Genomic DNA, 19,767 nt, shown 5'->3' on the forward strand with positions numbered 1-19,767 from the left:
GGCACCGAACCCCAAAATGTCCCCAAAACGTCCCCAGGGACACCCCGAGTGTGTGTGTGTGTGGTTCCTCACGGCCCCACATTGCATCCCCACTGCAGCCCTCAGTGTCCCCAGTGTCCCCAGCACAAGGTCCCAGTGCAGAATATCCCCGTGGTGTCCCCAGAGTCCCCATAGTGTCCCCAGTGTCCCCATGGTGTCCCCACAGTCCCAGCAGAAGGTCCCCACAGTGCTGGTATGAGGTCCCCAATGTCCCCAGCCCGGTGTTCCTGCCCCTGTCCCCCCTTTTTGGCAGGGCACAGGGACACGGCACGCTGCCGCACCCCGCGGTGCCGTGGGGACGCCCCACACCTTGTCCCTGCCACCACCTTGGACTTTACCCCAGGTGCCACCTGGCGCTGGGCACGTGCGGAAGGTGGCAGGAGGACACGTGGGACAGGTATGTGCCACCTTGGGAGGAAGTTTTGTCCCCAAATCTGTTTCCGCCAGTGTGAGTGGGGTCAAGGCACCTTGTGGGGACGGGTGGCTTGTCCCCAGTGGTGGCACTGCTGTCCCATGGGGACAAGGAGCTGGCAGAGGGGATGCAAGGGGTGGGCACCATGAACATGGCACTGTCCCCATCCTGGTCCCCAAATGTCCCCTCCTTTGGGGCTAACAGAAAAGCAGGGGACGCTCCCTCAAGACTCCCAAGCCCAGCAGTGACAATGGTGTCACCACCTTCTAAAGCCACCCCCAAAATTCCTCTTATTGGCCAAAACAGCCAAATGGCTCAATTCCTGCATGCTACATTGAGGTTTGGTGGAAAACGGGGCCAAAAAGCAGCATTTTGGTGCCCTCCCCAAGGGCCACTGAGATTTTTGGGCGCTCAGGCCCGGTGCGTAACTCGAGACTCCTATTTTTGTCCCCAAGCATCTATTTTTGTCCCCAGACCACAGCGCTGGCAGCACAGGGGATGGCCTGTGCCCCCCGCTGCCTCCATCTCCTGCGGGGTGCCGCGGTGTGTAGGGCACCACCCGGGACCCAGCCGCGTGGGCACCTGCCCTTTTTTTCCCCAGAACGCCTGTTTTGTCCCCAAAACTTGGGGACAACCATAAGGACAACTGGGGGACACCACGGGGTGGCCGGGGGGGCGGAGGGAGGCACCACGCGGTGCACCCCGCACGCCCAGCGCCCCTGCAGGTACCGCGGGCAGGGGGCGCGGGGGGGGTGAATTAAGGGGCGCGGCCCCTTTAAGAGCGGCGCGGCCCCTTTAAGAGCGGCGCGGCCCCTTTAAGAGCGGCGGCCACTCTCCTCCGGCGTGCCCGCCTGCTGCGCCGCCGCCTGATTGGCTGCGGGGCGCGTGAGTCGCCTCACTCCTCAACCGCAGCTTGCGCTTCCGCCGGAAAAAGTAGTCCCCGCTTCTCCCCCGCGGCGCGAAGCCGGCGGAGGGATCCGTGGGGGCGGTGCTGCGGCCGGGATCACCTTGGCGGCGCGGCCGGGCCACGCGCAGAGGAGCGGCGGCTCTCGGGCAGGACGGGAGCGGTGCTTGGCGGCGGGAGCGGCACCAGGAGGTAACGGCGGCCCCGGACAGGGAAGGAAGGGGCGGCGGGCGGTCACCGGGGGCCGCCGCCATCCCCGGTGCCCGTGCCGAGGCCGGGGGGCTCCCCGCGGGGCCGGCCGTTAGGGATGAGCGGCCGTTAGGGGGGTGCGGCCGTTAGCGGGGAGCGGTCCCTGAGGGGCCGCTGAGGGGCGCGAGGCCCCGCGTGTCCCTGGCGGGCTGCCCGGCCTCGCGCCGCCGCCCCGAGCCGCTCCCTGCCCCCGGGCGCTGAGGCAGAGCCGCGGCAGCGCTCGTGTCGGCGGCCGCGGGCCCTTCCCATTGCCTCCTGCCCCCCCCGTCCCCCGCTGTTTGCTCCGGGGGCCGCTTCGCACCGAGTTTGGGGTAAGGGGGGGGGGTGCGGGCAGTGGGACCCTCTCGGCTGCCTCCCCCCGAGCGGTAGAAGCAGCAGGCGAGGGCTGGGGCGTGCTCAGGGCTGGCCTCGGCGCTACCCGGCCGGCAGCCCCGGGGATGCGCTCAGGGGAGCTGCCGGGATGCCGGTGATGAACGCGCCGGGAAGCGGCCCCCCCGTGCTGCAAGGACGGCTCCTGACGGCGGCTGGCACCGGCACCCGAGGGCTGGGCTGGGCCGGGCTGGGCGGCGAGGAGCTGCTCGGGTTGCCTCAGTGCCTCCGGGGAAGCTCGAGGGCTGCTTGTGCAACCCTAAGGGCTGAGCTAAAAACCCCCCACCGTCCTAAGCACGTTTTTGTGCCCAGTTTTCAAAGCAGAGCTTCAGCTTAAGTACTTCTAGGAAGGAGCCCGCACGTGGTGCTGTGAGAGCGCTAGGTGTGCTCGAGGGAGGGACAGCCCTGCGGTTGCGGTTCGGTGGCCCCATGTGCCATGCTGCGGCCGGCTTAAAAACAGTCTTTTCTTTCAGCACAGGGAGCTCTGCTGCCGGCCAGGTGTTGGACGCCGTGATTCAGGGCAAAACCCTGCCCCGAAACTTTGCTTTCACTCGAAAGCACTCTTCCTGCTGCTGGCGGAGACCGCAGCGCCGCATCCAGGCCTCCCACCCGAGCCGTCTGTTTTTCCCCAACTAAACACACGTTTTTATTAAAACCTTGAATTTATCGCCGTTAGCCGGAGCACCACAAAGCCGGCGTTAATTCCCCTTCCGTGCCCCGAGCTGGTAATTCAATTTAACACAGACAAAATGTTCCTCTGGCTGAGCGGGCAGGCCGGGCCACGTGCTAATCCTTTATCTTCCTGTGTCCCCAGCCGGGGCTGGCCCTAAGGGCAGCCGGTGGCTGCTGGGAGGGGGCCGGGGTGGCTGCAGCGTGCTGTGATGGCCGGCACGTAGGGAATGGGGCTGCAGTACCCTGCTGCTGCCACTGCCAGACCCTGCGCACAACATCTCCATCCCCAGGCTGCTCACGCGGTTGGGCGGTGTGTGGCTGGGGGAGTCGAGTTTCCACCCCCAACTATGCATACATTTAAAGGAAAAAAAGGCCCTTTTTTTGTCATGCTAAAAAGCTTTCAGCTTGATAGCGGGGAGGCTTGATTTGTGCTGGTGTGGCTGGAGGGCTGCTCGGCCTGTGTTGGAGCATGGCAAAGTGAGTAGGTGTGTCTGCTCCGGCTGTATCCTCTAGATAAGTTCTTCCTTGTCACCAGCAAACATCTGATAGTCACCTCTACTGATTTATGGTGCTTTAAGCCTGCTGTGTACCTTTGCCCTCTGGGGAAGGCAGGCACAGCCAAGCTGTACGTGGCTCTGACAGCTCACCCACCGGCACACGGGGAGAGCACCAATGTCACCCAGCACTGCTGGGGCAAGCACACCCTCCCCAGTCCCAGCACCCAGCTTACTGCAGCCTGACCCGTGGCAGAGCTGCAGGCATGCTTGGGGTTGCATCCGGCCTCCAAAAGCCTCGCATTTTGGGAGGCATCCCGTGGTTGCGTAAGGATGTGGCGTGGCATCCTGCTGCAGCTGGGAGTTGTCCTTCCCTGGAAGGGGAACTGACCCTGTTAAAAGCCTGTTTTGCCACAGAAATTGATTTTTATTGTGGCTGAGACCCTGAAGCAGGGAACCATCTCTGCCCGGCGTGGCGGTGGTTAACGCCAGCCCTGCAAAGTCACACTTCCCTCTGTTGCAGGCTGAGATAAGGGGGTTGCAGCGGGGATTGCCGCTCTGCGCAGCCTCTGCTTTCTTCCTCCCCCGGGGCAGGGCTGGAGATGCCGTAGACGTAACGTTTCTTGCTGCCGACCGCAGGATGAGCCGGCTCCACTTAGTCACCTTGCTGCTGAAACCGGGCACGCCGACCTCAAACGGTCCCGGCTTTCTAGAACGTTCAACGGCAAGGGAGGCACCAGCCATCTTTGGTGCACCCTGCCTGGAGCACGGACAGCTCGCAATCAGCGTGGGGATTTATGAGTTGTGCCCCGAGGAAGGAAATGAGATTTACCCAGGGAATCAGGCTTTGCAGGGTATTACTTTCCCCCTTCCGAGCTCTGCTCAGACTGAGTGCACGGTGCCTTCAGGTGTCCGTGAAGTCCTGGTTTCCCATTGCTTTTTATTAAATGCCAGACATTCCTGCCAGATTTATAAAACTGGTCCTTCCAGGAGAATTCAGTAGATGCTTTGTGAACGTGTGGTAAAGGGAGGCAGGAGGAAGTATAAAAAACAGAAACTTGCTGGTAGCAGGCAGATGAGTGTTTTTTTTTTTTTTTTTTTTGCTGCTGCGTTTCTGCTCTCCCCCTCAGCCAAGGCCCCGGCACCGCAGTTCTTCTGATCTCCCTGGGTTTGCAGGAAAATCTTGGAAAGGGGATTCTGACTCAAGGCAATTTCACTTTCCCTTTTAGTAAATTTGTAAAGCCTTTGGGGGTTAAAAAAAAATTAGCATTACAAATGGTTCGAGTGGGTGGGGGACTTCCAGGAGACAGGAGCTGCTTATGAAACAGGCAGAGCTCCTCCACGTGTTCTCAGAAAGTTGCACCAGTGGTGCTCCGGGTGCAGCCTGTCTCATCTTCCTCCACATCCTCTTTGGAGGTGCACGGAGGCCGTTTCCCAGCAGAGCCTCTCTGCTCGTGCCTGGTGCTGTCAGACAGGTGCTCCGGGATGCGGCAGCAGCAGTTAGAGGGCTGAAACACAGTGTTCAGGTCTGACCAGCGGGCATTCCCGTAATAATGTGACTTTGTCGAAGCTTTTTATGTGGGCAGGCTTTCTTGTTCTGACTGCAGTGAATCAGCAGCTTCTGGCAGGGCTGAGGTGAAGGACGCTTGCCAGGACAAATTATGGTTTTCGCTGGCCTGTCTCCTCGCTCCGCTCGGCGAGGCGGTGAGGCGGGGGTGACTCAGGGCTGCCTGCGAGAGGATCCGCACGTAGGTGGGGAGGGAGGGAGGGGGGGAGAGAGGGAGGGCCTGGCAGCACAGCGCCGCAGCGGGGTCTCTGGGGACCTCCCTGCCCCTGCCTTAGCAGCACGATTTCATTCTTCCGCAGAGCTGTCGGCTTCCTAGCGCCCTCCTTCAAAGCTGGAGGCCCTGGGCTAGCTGGCATGCACAGCGAGCACCATTTTGTGTGCTTGGGGCAGGCAGAAAACCCCATGTTGCTCAGTGAAGCCTCACATCACACATTTGCTGACAGCTTTTTCAATACAAAGGTGGTAAAATACTTCTCCAGGTGGTAGCACCAGCAGAGGAAGCAGCTGAGCCTTGCCCAGCCAGGCCGTCTTTTACCTGGGTGTAAAAGCAGAAGGAAGATGGGAGGTACAAGAGGACACAGTTGTGAATGGGATGCCCTCCCGTCACAGCAGAGATCTGTGAGATTCAGTTTAGCTTTCTTGTCTGATGGGGACCTTCCCCACTCTTCTGGGGATGCTGTTGTCCTGTCCAAGCCAGCAGGCAGAGCTCACAGTTTGTTATCCCCAAAATAACCAGTCTCTGAGCCCTGCGGTGGCTTTCTGCCACCCTGGGTGAGGGTGAACAGAGGGGGCGGGAGCAGCCATGTGGTGTCTTTGGTTCAAAGAGAGACCTTGAGGAGGACGTTAAAGGAGTCTTCAGTCTTTTCCATGTTCTCTGCCACGGTGTTGTGTTTAATCAACTCAAGTCTACTTATCTGTGCAGGCTGAAGGACGGGTGTTAAGCTTAGGTGGACCCTGCTGTGATTAGGTGCGTCCCTGCAGAAGATTGCCTGCGTAGAGCACCTCTGCAGCCATGCTAGCAGCGAGCTGCCACGGCCCCCCCTTGGGGTGGGCACCGCAGCTGAGGCTTGTAGGAGAGAGGACTTGAGAGCTGGGAGGGAGGAGGCAGAACGCTGCCTGTGTGCTGAAGTGCTTGAATTTTGTTGCGTTGTGTAGCTCCAGGGGAAGACTGGCAATGAAGAGAAGCTATGAAGGGAACTTCTGCATAGAAGGCAGGTGAGCTTTGGGTGGTCTATGTGGGGAATGACATTTAAATAGAAGTGTGTCTTGCCTGTATCTGAGACTCTCAAGTAGGAACATAAAGATAGTCTGACCCAGTAGCAGCTTTCTTGTTACCTCCATATTCATCACGTGGGTGTGTTGGTGTCTCTGACGAGCAAGTGTGGGTGATCCCTAAACCTGGCAAGGCTTTCTTCTCTTCCAGACACAAGACTCCAGTAACGATGTCGAAGCACCACGATGCGGGGACTGCTTTCATCCAGACCCAGCAGCTCCATGCTGCCATGGCGGACACCTTCCTGGAGCACATGTGCCGCCTGGACATCGACTCCGAGCCAACCATTGCGAGGAACACCGGCATCATCTGTACCATCGGTAGGTGGTTCCTAGATAACAGGGAGCTGCAGCTCTCCGCAGCAATTAAGCTGCGAACCCCTGTGCCGGTGAAACTTGCTGCGGAAATCGTGGGACGACTTGAGCCTTTATCCCTTGCCAAGGCTGGCTCCGTGTGTTGAAACAGCACGACTTTCCCATGCCTGCCCAACCCGTAGCATTGCTAAGAGTGGATCCAGTAGCCAGGGTAGTCTGGACTGGTTGGGTTCAAATGCACTCCCAAAGGCAAGTTAAAACAACGCTTGCTGCTGTAGAAATGAGCTGTTTCGGCGTTGAGCAAGTCTGTATCCACCATACCTTACTTATCCATTCCACATGAAACGGTCTTGACGTCTGCGGGTTATCTCATTATTTTTTTTATAAAGTTAATATTCCAACTGCTTCCTTCTTCCAGGCCCAGCCTCCCGCTCCGTGGAGAAGCTGAAGGAAATGATTAAATCTGGAATGAACGTTGCCCGCCTCAACTTCTCTCACGGCACCCACGAGGTAAGGGTGTGGGCTGAGCTAATGCTGCCCTGAGCAGGTCCTTATGTGTGTCTGCTGACCCCTTCCCTTGTGGAAGAGGATACGAAGGGAAGCCCAGCCTGCTCCAGAGCAGCTCTAATCATGTGGCAAGACAAGACTGAGCTCTGCCTTTGGGGAAAGCATGCCAGATGTAAATACTGAACCTGTGAGACTGCTAGTAACACCTTAGTGTGCTTTCCAAGCCTTTTTGGAAGCAGATCAGGTTGGTTCCACACCCTTCTGTGCACCCACCTGTACCTGGGAGCCAGGTAGCTGATGTTAGACGTGTGTGCCAGCTGCTCGCTGTGAGGTCCTTCACTTCTTCCTCATGCCCTGCTGCTCACTTCACAAGGCTGCTGCTCCCCAGTTAATTGCAGAAGCTGAGAACTATTTCACGGTGCTGGGCACCTCAGCAGGAGTACACAACTGTCCTGTTGATCCTGCTTTATTGCTGGGGGCTTTGCAAGCCGGTGATCAATGAATGACCTTGTCTTAAATGAAAACTATTAGCGATTTGGAGTCACGACTGTGCCCATTTGGAGGAGTTGAACTCCTGAGTTTGCTTGGCTAACCAGCTGCTCAGGTTATGCTCCTGGTGGTCATAAGGCTAGCACCATGGTATGCGGGTCTTGGGGCGATAAACTTATAAGAATAAGGTCAAAAGAAATCAACACTGCGGCCGATGAGCCCTTATTGATAAAAATAGATGAGATCCTTAGCGATGCTGGGGGAGCCAAGGATCCCATTCCAGCTTGCCTCGAATGCTGCCCTGAGTGTTGAGGCTGCGTTTTCACACTGGCTGCCCTCCAGCTTTCAAAATGTCAAACAGTAACCAAGTGACAGCTGTAGGTTGCTTTGCTTACTGAACCAGGAGCTTTGAGGTGCGTAATAGCTCGGCCTGTCACCCTTGTGGCCTTTAAAGGCCACAGGGCACTGTAGAAACCAAAAGGTCTGGTGCTTAGCTGTGGACAGCCATCGGACCTTGACTCAATTAAATACTGAGTTTTACACAGTGCTGCTCCTGTGGCTTGTGTGCTTGTTAGCTGGGGTGAAGGACAGGGAGCGTGGCTTGGTTTTGGGTGAAGTCCCTTCTAATTCTGTGTTTCGTACAGATGAGGTTAGGTGACAGTAGAGTTCGTCTTGCTGTCATCTCTTGTTTAGTCTGTCAAGTGTAGCCAGGCTAAGTCTGTGTTCCCTGCTGCTCCTCTGAAGCACTCAATTTTTCAGTGAATTCAGGGGTTTTCATGTGCTGTATGTGTTCCAGTTGCAGTGTTTACCCTAAAACACTAAATAGGGCTTAAATTACCAACTTCAAGCCCCAACACCTGGCTGCAGTTGTTTTATAGAGGAAGTTGGCTTTTACTTCATCTGTCTGCATTCCTGTTCGGTGTATGTCATTCTTCAGGAAGTCAGCCTGCCTAGGAGGCACTCATTGATCTGTATCAAAAGCAAATAAATTCCAGGTGACTAGGGCCAGATAAACCTAATGGTGCTGTACGGGCACACTTCCTGTCCTGCCTCTCTTTAGGCCGTGGCACATGGAAGGATCAGGGGCCTCCTCAGTCTCAGCTTGCACACTTGATCAGTAAATACCTTAATTTTTCCTTCCTTTAAAGAGCTAGCTGTAGCATATCTCTGGCCGAGGGCATGCAGGCCAACTTGAGCACAGCCTGTTCCTGCCCCACCTTGCTGGTGCTGGGTTCTGGTTGTGATGCAGGTTTTTATGGGGGCAGTCGCACGTTTCCGGGTGAGCCAGGCCATACACTGTCAGCCCGTGGCACAGAGAGGGGAAAGGGCATTTCTTATCTTCAAAAGTCTGTCAAGTGTTGCATCACTCTGTCAAGGTTATCTCTAATATTGTTTAAACTAGAAAGTGAATTGATCTGCTGATTATCTGAAGCTCATTCAGGGTAGTTGAGGTGGAATTTCCTCACAAAAGTGTCTGAAACCAGCGGTATTAGCAGGACGTGAGCATGTGAAAGGGTTTTGAAGCCTGGTGAACGGTGCTGGAGTCCTGAACTTCCGTCTGATATTGCTTTAGCACTTGAAATAAAATGCAAATACGTACATGGATAATATCCTCTGAGTAAATCCCTTATCCGTCTGGAAGATTTAGGCCAGAGCTGTAAAAACGTTTGTCCATCTGCCTGACAGTGGAATCCTAGGCCTGGTCATGCTGCTGTTCTGCTATGTTGAATGGTAGCTTGGGCAGTTTTTGGGGTGCACAGTGGTAGATTAAAGTTTCCATCTCTTTCCCTTGCCAGTATCATGAGGGCACAATCAAGAACGTGCGAGAAGCTACAGAGAGCTTTGCCTCTGATCCTATCACCTACAGACCTGTGGCTATTGCACTGGATACCAAGGGACCTGAAATCCGAACTGGACTCATCAAGGGAGTAAGTTCATTTTTTTTCTACCCTTTTCAGTGCATAAGACTACATAATGCTATTCCTGTGTCCTGCTTTCCCCAGACAAATGATGTTTTGTGCAAACAAAATAACTGTGTGCATTATCTGGCATTTGTACCAAAAGTTAGGATGAAGTGCTGCAAGCTGGGAGGCAGTTGGGTGCCTGTTTGTGCTGGTTTTGCTGAAAATGTGTGTTTTGACAGAGTGGCACAGCAGAAGTGGAACTCAAGAAGGGTGCAGCTCTTAAAGTGACTCTGGATGATGCCTTCATGGAGAAATGCGATGAGAATGTGCTGTGGCTGGACTACAAGAATCTCACCAAGGTTGTAGAAGTTGGCAGCAAAATCTACGTGGATGATGGTCTCATTTCCTTGCTGGTTAAGGAGAAAGGTGTGTAACAGCCCTTCCAGGATTTGCTAGCTCTGCCTGTTTGCTCTTTCCTAAGAACCTCTTTGACTTTTCTTTCAGCAACTGTTGCTTAACTTGCAGTTCTACGTTAAAGAAAGGAACACTTTGCAGCTAGGCTTAATGCTGTAGCAAGACTTTGAGCAAAACTATCTCTGCTTCAAATGTAGCAAGCTTTCAGTCACTAACTTGAGCAGGGTTTCACCAGACTGATCTGAAACTCTCCTCAGAGGTGCATGTGTGGGGGTGTACCTGTGCTTGTAATGTACACCTGTTCATGCAGGCTATTTCAAATTTTTATGCAGGATTTGATATTTTATAATATAAACACCAAGTTTTGTAGCTGCAGATGGAACTAGCTTTACTGGTAATGTTGGGGCAAGGTGAGTTCCACACCACTCCCTTGGTGGTAGTGCATAAACTGCTCCAGCCTGGAGGTGTTGCCTCCAATCCCAGAGGGTGCAGGAGCGTGGAGGTGAGGCTCTTGGGTACTCCATTTAGTGTTATGGGGTGCCTACATGCAGGAATGCAGCCTGGCAGCCCCACTCCTGCAGGGAACAAATGGCATCTTCCCCCAGAGCAGCACAGAAGTGGTTTTGAATTGCTCTGCTGTGCTTCTGTGGGTGAACTGAAGTTCCTATGTTCCATGAGACTACTGAAGAGAGCAGTGGTGTGCTTTTATTGCATTGATGCTGTTAGTGCTGCAGTTCTCAGGCAGGTGGTGGTGTGGGAGCTGGCAGTGAGGAGCTTGCTGGTAAACACTGACTGTGGGAGCACTTCTGTTCCAGGCAAGGACTATGTCATGACCGAGATCGAGAACGGTGGCATGCTCGGCAGCAAGAAGGGCGTGAACCTCCCTGGTGCTGCAGTCGACCTGCCTGCCGTCTCTGAAAAGGACATTCAGGACCTGAAATTCGGTGTGGAGCAGAATGTGGACATGGTGTTTGCGTCCTTCATCCGTAAAGCTGCTGATGTCCATGCTGTCAGGAAGGTGCTAGGGGAAAAGGGAAAGAACATCAAGATCATCAGCAAGATTGAGAACCACGAGGGTGTGCGCAGGTGAGCGATCAACTTGTGCTCCTCTTGATTAGGTTTTGCATAGCTTTGTAAACTGTCTGCTTCCTATGGTCTTGTTTTTTTCCTCTTACTGCGGTGTTACAAGGTACCAAAATGGCACCTGGAAGGGCAGAGTGCCCATAGCATTGCAGTGCAGTGCTCCCTTTCGGAAGGGGGAGGACAGAACAGGCAGTCTGCCCTCAGAACAACAGGGATAATGAACCTCTTCTCTCGCTGCCAGGTTTGATGAGATCATGGAGGCCAGCGATGGCATTATGGTGGCCCGTGGTGACCTGGGAATTGAGATCCCTGCTGAGAAAGTTTTCCTTGCCCAGAAGATGATGATTGGGCGCTGCAACAGGGCTGGCAAACCCGTCATCTGTGCCACTCAGGTATGTGAAACACAAAGTGAGCTTGTAACTGCCGGAGCATCTGTGGGTCTGGCAGGGCAGGAGGAGTGTCAGTAGCTGTCACCCCATGCTGTGGGGGGTCGGCTGAGGGCACATCCTCGATGGCATTTCCTAGAGGATAAGGAACCAAGAGCAAAGAGGCATCGCAGTGGCTGAATAGCTCATCTTGAGGCACTTGTATAGAGATTTTTGTTTACCCCAGTAAGGTCACAGGAACTCTTGCAAGGGACATGGCAACTCTGAGCAAGTTGCACCCACACTGAAGGAAATGGAGAAAAAAAGTCATCTTATCCTGGGAGGTGCTGCTCCTCAGCTTTGTGCATTCCTGTAGGGATCATGAACAAATAGTTTTCAGACAGTTTTCAGGTGCCGGCAGGGCTTCCTTCTGAGCTGTGCTTCCTCTGTGCATGCTGCAGCAGGGGGTAAAGCTGAGCACCTGAGGAAGACATGAGCTGGCCAGCTTGTGAGAGCAATATGTGGAGTTGCACCAGCTTCTGGGAGAAGTGGGTAGGAAGAGCTCTGCTCAGGAGCAGTCTGATTTCACACTTCAGTACAGGTGCTGACATTAGCAGCTGTACTAAGGTTGAGCCTCTAGATAACCTATATAAAAAGAGGAACATCTTGCCTTAGATAAGGATTACTGTAGTTGGTGCAAACCTACTGTTGACCTGGTTTTAGATGAACAAAACAGCAACCCACAACCCCAAACAACCTCCTCAATGCCATCAGTCAAGCATCTAGTGAAAAAGCAGCTGATTCCTTTCCTGGTGCCCTGACTTTGGGCTTGTTCTCCTGCAGATGCTGGAAAGCATGATCAAGAAACCTCGCCCAACCCGTGCTGAGGGCAGCGACGTTGCCAATGCTGTCCTGGACGGAGCAGACTGCATCATGCTGTCTGGAGAGACCGCCAAGGGAGACTACCCGCTGGAGGCTGTGCGCATGCAGCACGCTGTGAGTAGTGCTCTGGGTGGGAGCCCAGCCTGCAGGTGGAAGTGGCAGCACGCTTTCTTTGATCTGAGCCTGCATCTGAAGATCTAAATGTGTCTGGTGCTAGGTGGCAGCACCTAGCAGTGTGAACCAGCCATTTTTTGGTTCGTGCTCCCTCTGTGGGGTTTTCTTTACTGTAGCATGGTCCTAAGGGGCCTGAAACCTCACAAGGTGTGCTGCATGCTACTGCCAGGCAGAGCTGAGAACTGTTTTGCAGTGCTCTGAGTTCTAAAACTTTATTTTCCTCACACTAATTTTGACTTAAGACCAAGGTCAAGTTTTCTTGCTTTTACCTTGGTATAGGTTTCTTCAAAGGCCCTGTTTTAGTGTATTAAATTCCTTAAACTTCTCCAAGGTCAGGAAGCTGCTTAAGCAGTTTATCTCTAGATACTGAAAAGTATCAGCTAACTCCTCTGGGTTGTGGGAGGGAACAAGGGAGGCTGGTGAGTCTGATTTACAGCACTGTTGTTGCATTTGGCACCTGGTGCTTTTGGTGGGGGGGATATTTGTTGCATGACTACTGACAGCACCATATTTTTACATGCCTGAACTGCCAGAAACCTCTGCTCTGCTTCAAGTTCACCCAGCTTGTGTTTCAGTTGATAAAAAGCGTGATGCCAAGTATCTAGAGGTACTGGTTCTCCCCAGTTACCAGTGCTGTGAATCACAGCAGCTTCACCTGCAGTTCAGGTTATATAGATTAATAAACAGAGTGACTCCTTGTGTTTGCAGTGCATTAACTAAATACCTTTTTATCTGGCCAGCATGGAGTGGTGTTTTTTTGCACATGGCAGATACAAAATACGACCTGATGAACACTGGGCAGTGACTGCTGGCCGAATTCTAACCTAAAAAGTTCTCCCTCAGCTTTTCACATCTAAATTGTGGTAGCTGACTTCCTACCAAGATTTGGAAACTTGCTGCAGCAAATTGTGGCATTAAAGCTTCAACACAGGCAGGTTGCGCTCTACTTGTAGTGTGAGCCCAGTACCAACTGCCTGTGCTCCCCTCTTCTGCGGACCCAAGAGTAACAGTGTTCGTTCTGCCAGGCCCCCAGAGAAATGTGGAAGGTTTTACCCTAATACTTCCATCTGAAATGGCCAGGCAGTCACAGTACAAAGAGAGCACCTTGCCTCAGGCATGGAGTAGCTCTTCTGTATGTTGTCTGGTCTCAAGCTGGTCTAGGCTCATAGTTTGCTTACCCAGCCCTGCCACAGGAGTATTTCAGGTAAAGCTTTGTCCCTAAGGAGATGCAGACAGCAAACGTGTGCTGTGACACTGAAAACAAGCGGAATTTACTTCATAGTGCCATTGCACCTCTGTCTCAGTGACTTGACCTGCCTATGCCAGTGGTTTGTGGGGTTGCTGCAGTGGTTTCAAGTAGCAGTCACTTTCTAGCGAACTTCCCAGAAGTGAGCTTCCTGTTCCCTGGCTGGCATCTCCGTGACAAAAACAATTGCCTTGAGTTTGGTAGCAAGTTTCCAAATATTGGGCAGGCCATTTCCTACTTGTGGGATTGGGCTTCCTTCCAATCCCAGTTCATGATCCACGATTGCCTTAGTCTTCAAGTGCTGCCCTGGCCGTTTGACAGGACCAGGGTGTACAATGCTCCTCTGCTTCCCTTTCTCCCACTTCTACCCCCTATCTGTGCCCGCATGCCAACTGCAAATCCTGTATCCATTTCCATGGAAATAGAGCCAGGTTTGATGTGGAGATGAATTGCTCTGCCCTTCTGTAGCCATTGTCAGAGCAGGCACACGTACACACACATTCTGACTCTGCAGACGGGGGCTGTAGGCTTCCTGCTGAACTCGGCCTCACTCTGCATGTTGTGCAAAGCTGCCTGCCTCTGGACCAGGAGCTGACGATGTGCTGCCTGGCTGCCTGCGCTTGCGTTTGAGTAAGTGTTGTGAGGTGGACACACACATCCTACTTACCGAACAGAAATGTGAAGCTGGTGGTAACAAAACTGACTGCTTCCCAACTGGGGTTGGCACTGCACTCCTGCCTGTCACGTGTGCAGTTATATTTAGCCATAAGACACTTAACTGCTTTGGCTTAAACTGTTATCTGTGGAAGAGGGATAATTCCCAGCATCATGAAAAGTAATCCATTAACACTAGAGTAGCAAAATTCTTATTGGGAAAGGGTCTAACTAGAAAGCTTTCATGACAATGGCACTACAGTCTCTGCTTAAACATCAACTTGTCATGCTTTGTGTAGCAGCTGTTCAGCTTTGGGAGTAACTGAATGAAGTTGTCCTTGAAAAGATGATCAGCCTTTGCATGCTTTTCTAGTCTCTGCAAGCCTTCTTTATCGGGTTGTCAAGGGCAAGTGTGGCCTTCTGAGATGAGAATTGTCCTTAAATGTGAGCAGTTCTCAGCACAGCGGGATGAATAATTTACTGAGCTTGTTGCAAATGCTTAGTCAGTGACCAGAAAGCCCTTCTTTGTGCACCTCTGGTCTGAATCTGGCACTACGCAAATACCCCAGCGTATGTGGTGTGACAGCCCTGTAAGGAAAGCTTGTTTCTGTTGTTCCTCTCTTACTGAAAGAAGTTGGTATAGCACTGGGAGGTGAAACTTCATTGGCTCTGAACTTAAACTAAACAAAGCTGGGAGGGAGCCCAACTTCCCTTTCTGGGGGTGAGGTAGGAAACCAGTTGCTCACCTGTTGGCTCAGAGTACGAAGGGGGCATGAACAGCTGCAAGGAGTACTCTAGAGGCATTGTGGGCAAGGAAGTAAAAACAAGCACCTGCAGCAAAGTGTATTCCGAATTGGCTTGCTCTGCTCCTTGATCCAAATTACAGCCAGAATGCCGCCTTTGAAGGCCTAGTGCACAGGGCCCCCAGATAAATGGTGTGGTGGAGCAGCCTGTGCAGCTGTGGTGTGGTAGACAGAACTGCATTCAACTAACTCAAAACCTGAGAGCCAATGAGCGTTTCACAGCCTGTCCTTTAGTATCCTCTTGCATGCATTACTATGAAAATTAAGTAAATTAACGTGATCTCATGTTACTCTGGTCTACCTTTCCTTTTCTTTCCTCTTTTCTCCTTCCTTCTTACTCGGGCCTGCAGATCGCTCGTGAGGCTGAGGCCGCAATGTTTCATCGTCAGCTGTTCGAAGAAATTTTCCGCCTCAATGTAAACAACAGGGACCCTGCTGATGCCATGGCAGTAGGCGCAGTGGAGGCTTCTTTTAAGTGCTTAGCTGCAGCTCTGATAGTTCTGACCGAGTCCGGCAGGTAGGGCTCAGAGCGGGGAGAGGTTTAGGGCTCTGTGAGGTAACTGACGCTCATTCCCAGCATGTGGGTTAGGTGCTCAGAGTGCAAACACGTGCTTTATGACAGTTGTTTCAGGCAATAAAATCACGCTCCATGCTAACACTGCAAACATTCAGCAAGCAGCTCTGCTGTCAGCTGCATGTACCCACAGGGCAGGACTCAGGTAGGTAGGAGCAGAGCAAGAGTGCCTGGCAGTTGGGCATGGATGTCACCTGAGTGTGGGCTCGGCGGGGTGAGGTGCCTCCAATCCAGAAGAGAAATCTTGAGAATCAAAGGGTTCCTTGGCAGGGGTGGTGACCCCATCACCACAGCGCACTGAGCTGAATTTGGGCTAATTGGCGACTCTTCTGAATGTCAGCAGCTGGCAGCATTCGCTTGCTGACTGAGCACCTCGCCTTGCCCTGTGCTGTCCCGTGTGACTGACGTGAGTGTTGTCTTCCCGGACGCGTGTTGCTCTTGTAGATTGCCCGCGAGGCCGAGGCCGCCATCTTTCACAGGCAGTTGTTTGAGGAACTGCGTCGTCTGACCTCCCTGAACTGCGATCCCACTGAGGCCGCTGCTGTTGGCGCTGTGGAAGCGTCCTTCAAGTGCTGCAGCGGGGCCATTATTGTCCTCACCAAGTCTGGAAGGTAGGAGGCGACAGGTTCCCTCAGGTCACGCGGACATCGTGACCGGGTGGGGGAAGGAGACGTGCAAAAAGAGCGCTTTGAAAGCCCAGAGCTGTAATGGTGAAGCTCAGGTTTTGGCAGCGACTCAGAGCCCGGGCTGCCTGTCTGCAGTGCCAGTTCCTCAGGAGATGGGCAGACATCTCAGACATCCGCACATACGCAAGCAGCGAGTTCCTGAGCCTCCCCCTGCCAGTGTGGCACCAGCACCAGGCCCTGCCTCCTCTTCCTGTTCTGCGCGGCATCTCTGCCAGGAATGCTGGCTGGAAGAGTAGAGGGAAAATAAGAGTTGCAGCTTCATTCAGATGTCTTAGCAAGGAAAGCAAGGAATTATCAAGTTAGCTCTAAGACAAAAGTTCAGTGGAAACAGATTTTTTATTATTACTATTTTTAATCAAGGCCTTAGCCTTTCAATGTATCATCCAAACTAGAGGTCCCTTGTTGAACCTTCTGGGCATCAGCACAGCTTGCCTAAGCCCTGGGGCGAAGAAGGAGTGTGAAAGTGTTGCAAGTTTCCTTCCTCATGCCTGCCTGCGAGTAGCCTCGCTGTAAGGGGCGGGCACCCAGCAGCCAAGTGCCTGCCTGCATGGTGAGGTTAGCTCAGTGCCTTGGCTGCAGGTGAGCTGCATAGCAGGGATTTCTGTCCAGAGATGATGACAACTTCTGCGTAGAGACTCACTCTTCCAGTTGTGGAGAGGAAGCAAAGTAGAGAGCTGCAGCCTTGCTGTGATCAGCCCTTCCAGCTAGAGGAACCAGGCTGCCCCATGTTCAAAGCGCATTGGACCATAAGTCTGAGGCTGCTTTCTGGAAGAGTCTGAATTTGGAACAGAACTGGTGCTGTGGTAGAGACGTGACAGTGTGCATGCTGGGCACGGTCTACCTGAAGAACCAGACCATCAGTGAATTCTCCGTAAACTTACAGCTTAAAATGATTTGAAGCAGCTACTTCCTGGAGAGATGAAGAACTACTGAGTTTCTGGATACTCCTGTACTTCTAAAGTTTCTTTGTAAAAGGTTCCAGTCTTACACTTGACCTTTTTGAAAAGACTTGAACTCTGATATTTGAATATTTTTAGCCTTGGATTCTGTTACAGCTTTTGAGTACCTGGGTCCCACAGAGCTAATGGGCAGCTCGTTGGTCAGTGTGGGAAGGATTGTCTGAGAGCTGGCACGTGTGACTGGGCGCTTCAAGCAGGCTGCTGCCTATTTCCGAGCAGTGGTCTTTGAATCAGAGCATTGCTGAGCTTGGCTCTGGGAAATGAGGTCGCAAAAGCTAGCGAAGCTGCTGGCATGCTTGTCAGAACCATGGAGCTCTAAATGTCCTGGCCTTGCAGCTTTAACCTCATTTTTGCAGGTGCCTTCTGTAAGCAAGCAGTGCCCAAAGAAGGGCGAGCTGCAGTCCCCACCCAGAGCGTGCTGTTTGCCGTGTTAAGGCATCCGTGTCCCTACCCGGGGCTGGCAGCAGTTCCTCTTGGAGAGGAACCTGGCAGCTGCCTGGCTCCCCTGGTGTATGGGGCCCCCATTTTGGGGTGAGAGGCACTTGTCTGCATGGCCTACAGAGGGGCATCGCTTTGTTTCTGGCTGGGTGGGAGTACAAATGTACGGGGTTGTGTGTTGGCTGCCACTCCTCTGGGATCAAGTGATCGGTGTAGTCAAACCCGTTTCTGGGGCAGCTCTGCTTTTCCCTGACACAGTTTCCCCTGTAGCAATGCTTCTGAAAGCATCCTCCCTGGCAAGCTTTGGATAGCGCTGCTGGCGCAGGCGCTTGCCATCCCATAAAGCGGGAGCTCATCAAAACAGCAGGAACTTGCAGGGACCCCACTGAGATGCCAAGGGCTGCTTGCAGAGGCCAGAATAAATGGCTCCTAGCCATCTTCACATAGCAACCGAGACAAATAACTGCTTGTTTTCAGGACCAAAACGTGCAGATGGCACAGCCAGATCTTGGAGGTGAGGCCATCTCCCTCCCCAAGACTGGAGTAGGGTCTGTTGCCTTCTGGTGTTGATCCACCCAGTTGCTAAATTTGGAAATCACTTGAGCATCAAGCTCTGTTGGTAGAGCTTGGCTCTTGCAAAACACTCTGCCAGCATCCCTCTGGTCATCCCCAGCACGGTTTTGGGGCTGCAAAGAGGAGGACGGGCAGTTTGCTCCTGGTGCTGGAGTGGAGGTGCCCCATGGGTGGAACAGGGGCTCCCTCAAGTGCTCCGGGGCAGCTGTAACGCGATGCTTCACCTCGTGCCTCCTGTCCTTCCTTGCAGGTCAGCACACCTGGTGTCCCGGTACCGCCCGCGGGCTCCCATCATCGCTGTCACCCGCAATGACCAGACAGCGCGCCAGGCCCACCTCTACCGGGGCATCTTCCCCGTGCTGTGCAAAGAGCCCGCCCATGACGCCTGGGCAGAGGATGTGGATCTCCGCGTGAACCTGGGCATGAATGTTGGTGAGTGGCGCTGCTCCCACCTCGGTTTTCCCGGTCTGGGGTCACCCTGAGCCCAGAGTGGCTGCTGTGGGGACCCTCATTTTGGGGAAGCTGCCCATTGGGAAATGGGGGCCAGCGGTTGCATAAGCGCATTGCATCTAACTGGGAAGTGGGACGGGTTTCGTCATGGCAGCCTTTAAATAGCATCCAGCAGAGATCCAGCTTTGTTTCAACAAGCACATGAAGGGGGGTGATGCTCTCCTTGCTGCGTGGAGCCCCTGAGCCCTGACATCTTCCTCCTCTCCTCCTCCCCTAGGCAAAGCGCGTGGATTCTTCAAGACCGGCGACCTGGTGATCGTGCTGACCGGCTGGCGCCCCGGCTCCGGCTACACCAACACCATGCGGGTGGTGCCCGTTCCCTGAAGCGCTGCCTCGACCAGCACCGTCTTCCTTCCCCCCGCTCCCCCTCCCCGTGCATTAGGCCAGCAGTCGCTTGCGATGTTCTCCTTGTCTCTAGAGTCGGATTTAGGTTGCTCCACGCCATCGAGTGCAGCAGCAGGGGGAAGAAACCTTCCGTCACTACCGATACTTGAAGTGTTTAGTTCTTTTCTACCCTCTCCCCGTAGTTTCTCTGTCGGAGCAGGTTCGGGAGGGTCCTGCATGCTGATGGGACTCTGCTCCTCCACCTCCCCGTAGCCTAGTGCCTGTCCTCAGGGTGTGCCGTGCCTCTCCTTGCCCCCGCGGTGGGCGATGGGGAAGGGAACAGGCGCGGTGTGGTGAACGGTTCCGCTGTAACACTCCGCAGCTCCCCCGCCTTGTGCCCGCAGCACCATCAGCACCCTCTGGTGATGCAGTTGGGTCCCCACGTGCATGGGGTCAGGGCAAACCCCAAAACCTGCTCCCACCCCATGCTGGGGTCCCACTGCTGTTCATCCCCATGGGGGGACTGGAGGCTGCAGCGGGGTCCTGGGCGCGCTTCCCTCGCCGTGTCACATCTGCGTGTGTCGTCGCCTTCCCCCAGTGTCCCTGTCCGTGTGTCCGGGGCCGTGGGCGCAGCCGCGCGCGTCAATAAAGAGCTGAGCACCCCTGCACCGCCCGCCTCCTGCTGCCGCAACTGGGCCGGGCGGGCCCTTTAAGGGGCGGGGCGGGCGGGAAATGGGCGGGGCTACACCAGAAGGAGGCGGGGTTATAGAAGACTCCGCCTACTCTAAGCAGGCGGGCGGAGCGCGCGTGTGAGGCGATGCGGGGGGCGGCGGCCAATGGGGGCGCGGGGCGGAGCGGCGGGCAGCCAATGGGCGGGCGGCGTGGCGCC

The 19,767-nt window shown here is 54.2% G+C and overlaps 1 protein-coding gene across 2 annotated transcripts; it reads left to right on the forward strand.

Moving 5' to 3' along the window:
- Nucleotides 1-1,463: 1,463 nt before the first annotated feature.
- On the forward strand, nucleotides 1,464-19,546 carry PKM (pyruvate kinase M1/2). 2 transcript variants are annotated; one of them, XM_032194712.1, is made up of 11 exons: nucleotides 1,464-1,547; nucleotides 6,130-6,299; nucleotides 6,712-6,803; nucleotides 9,086-9,217; nucleotides 9,433-9,619; nucleotides 10,423-10,693; nucleotides 10,932-11,082; nucleotides 11,899-12,051; nucleotides 15,165-15,331; nucleotides 18,295-18,476; nucleotides 18,772-19,546. In XM_032194712.1, the coding sequence occupies exons 2-11, from the start codon at nucleotides 6,149-6,151 to the stop codon at nucleotides 18,876-18,878; spliced, it is 1,593 nt and encodes a 530-aa protein (XP_032050603.1). In that variant the 5' UTR covers nucleotides 1,464-1,547; nucleotides 6,130-6,148; the 3' UTR covers nucleotides 18,879-19,546. The 2 variants fall into 2 exon arrangements, with proteins under 2 accessions (XP_032050603.1, XP_032050604.1); XM_032194713.1 differs by lacking the exon at nucleotides 15,165-15,331 and adding an exon at nucleotides 15,833-15,999.
- Nucleotides 19,547-19,767: the final 221 nt, after the last annotated feature.

The sequence above is a fragment of the Aythya fuligula genome, chromosome 11 (genome assembly GCF_009819795.1).
Source record: "Aythya fuligula isolate bAytFul2 chromosome 11, bAytFul2.pri, whole genome shotgun sequence".
NCBI lineage: Eukaryota > Metazoa > Chordata > Aves > Anseriformes > Anatidae > Aythya > Aythya fuligula.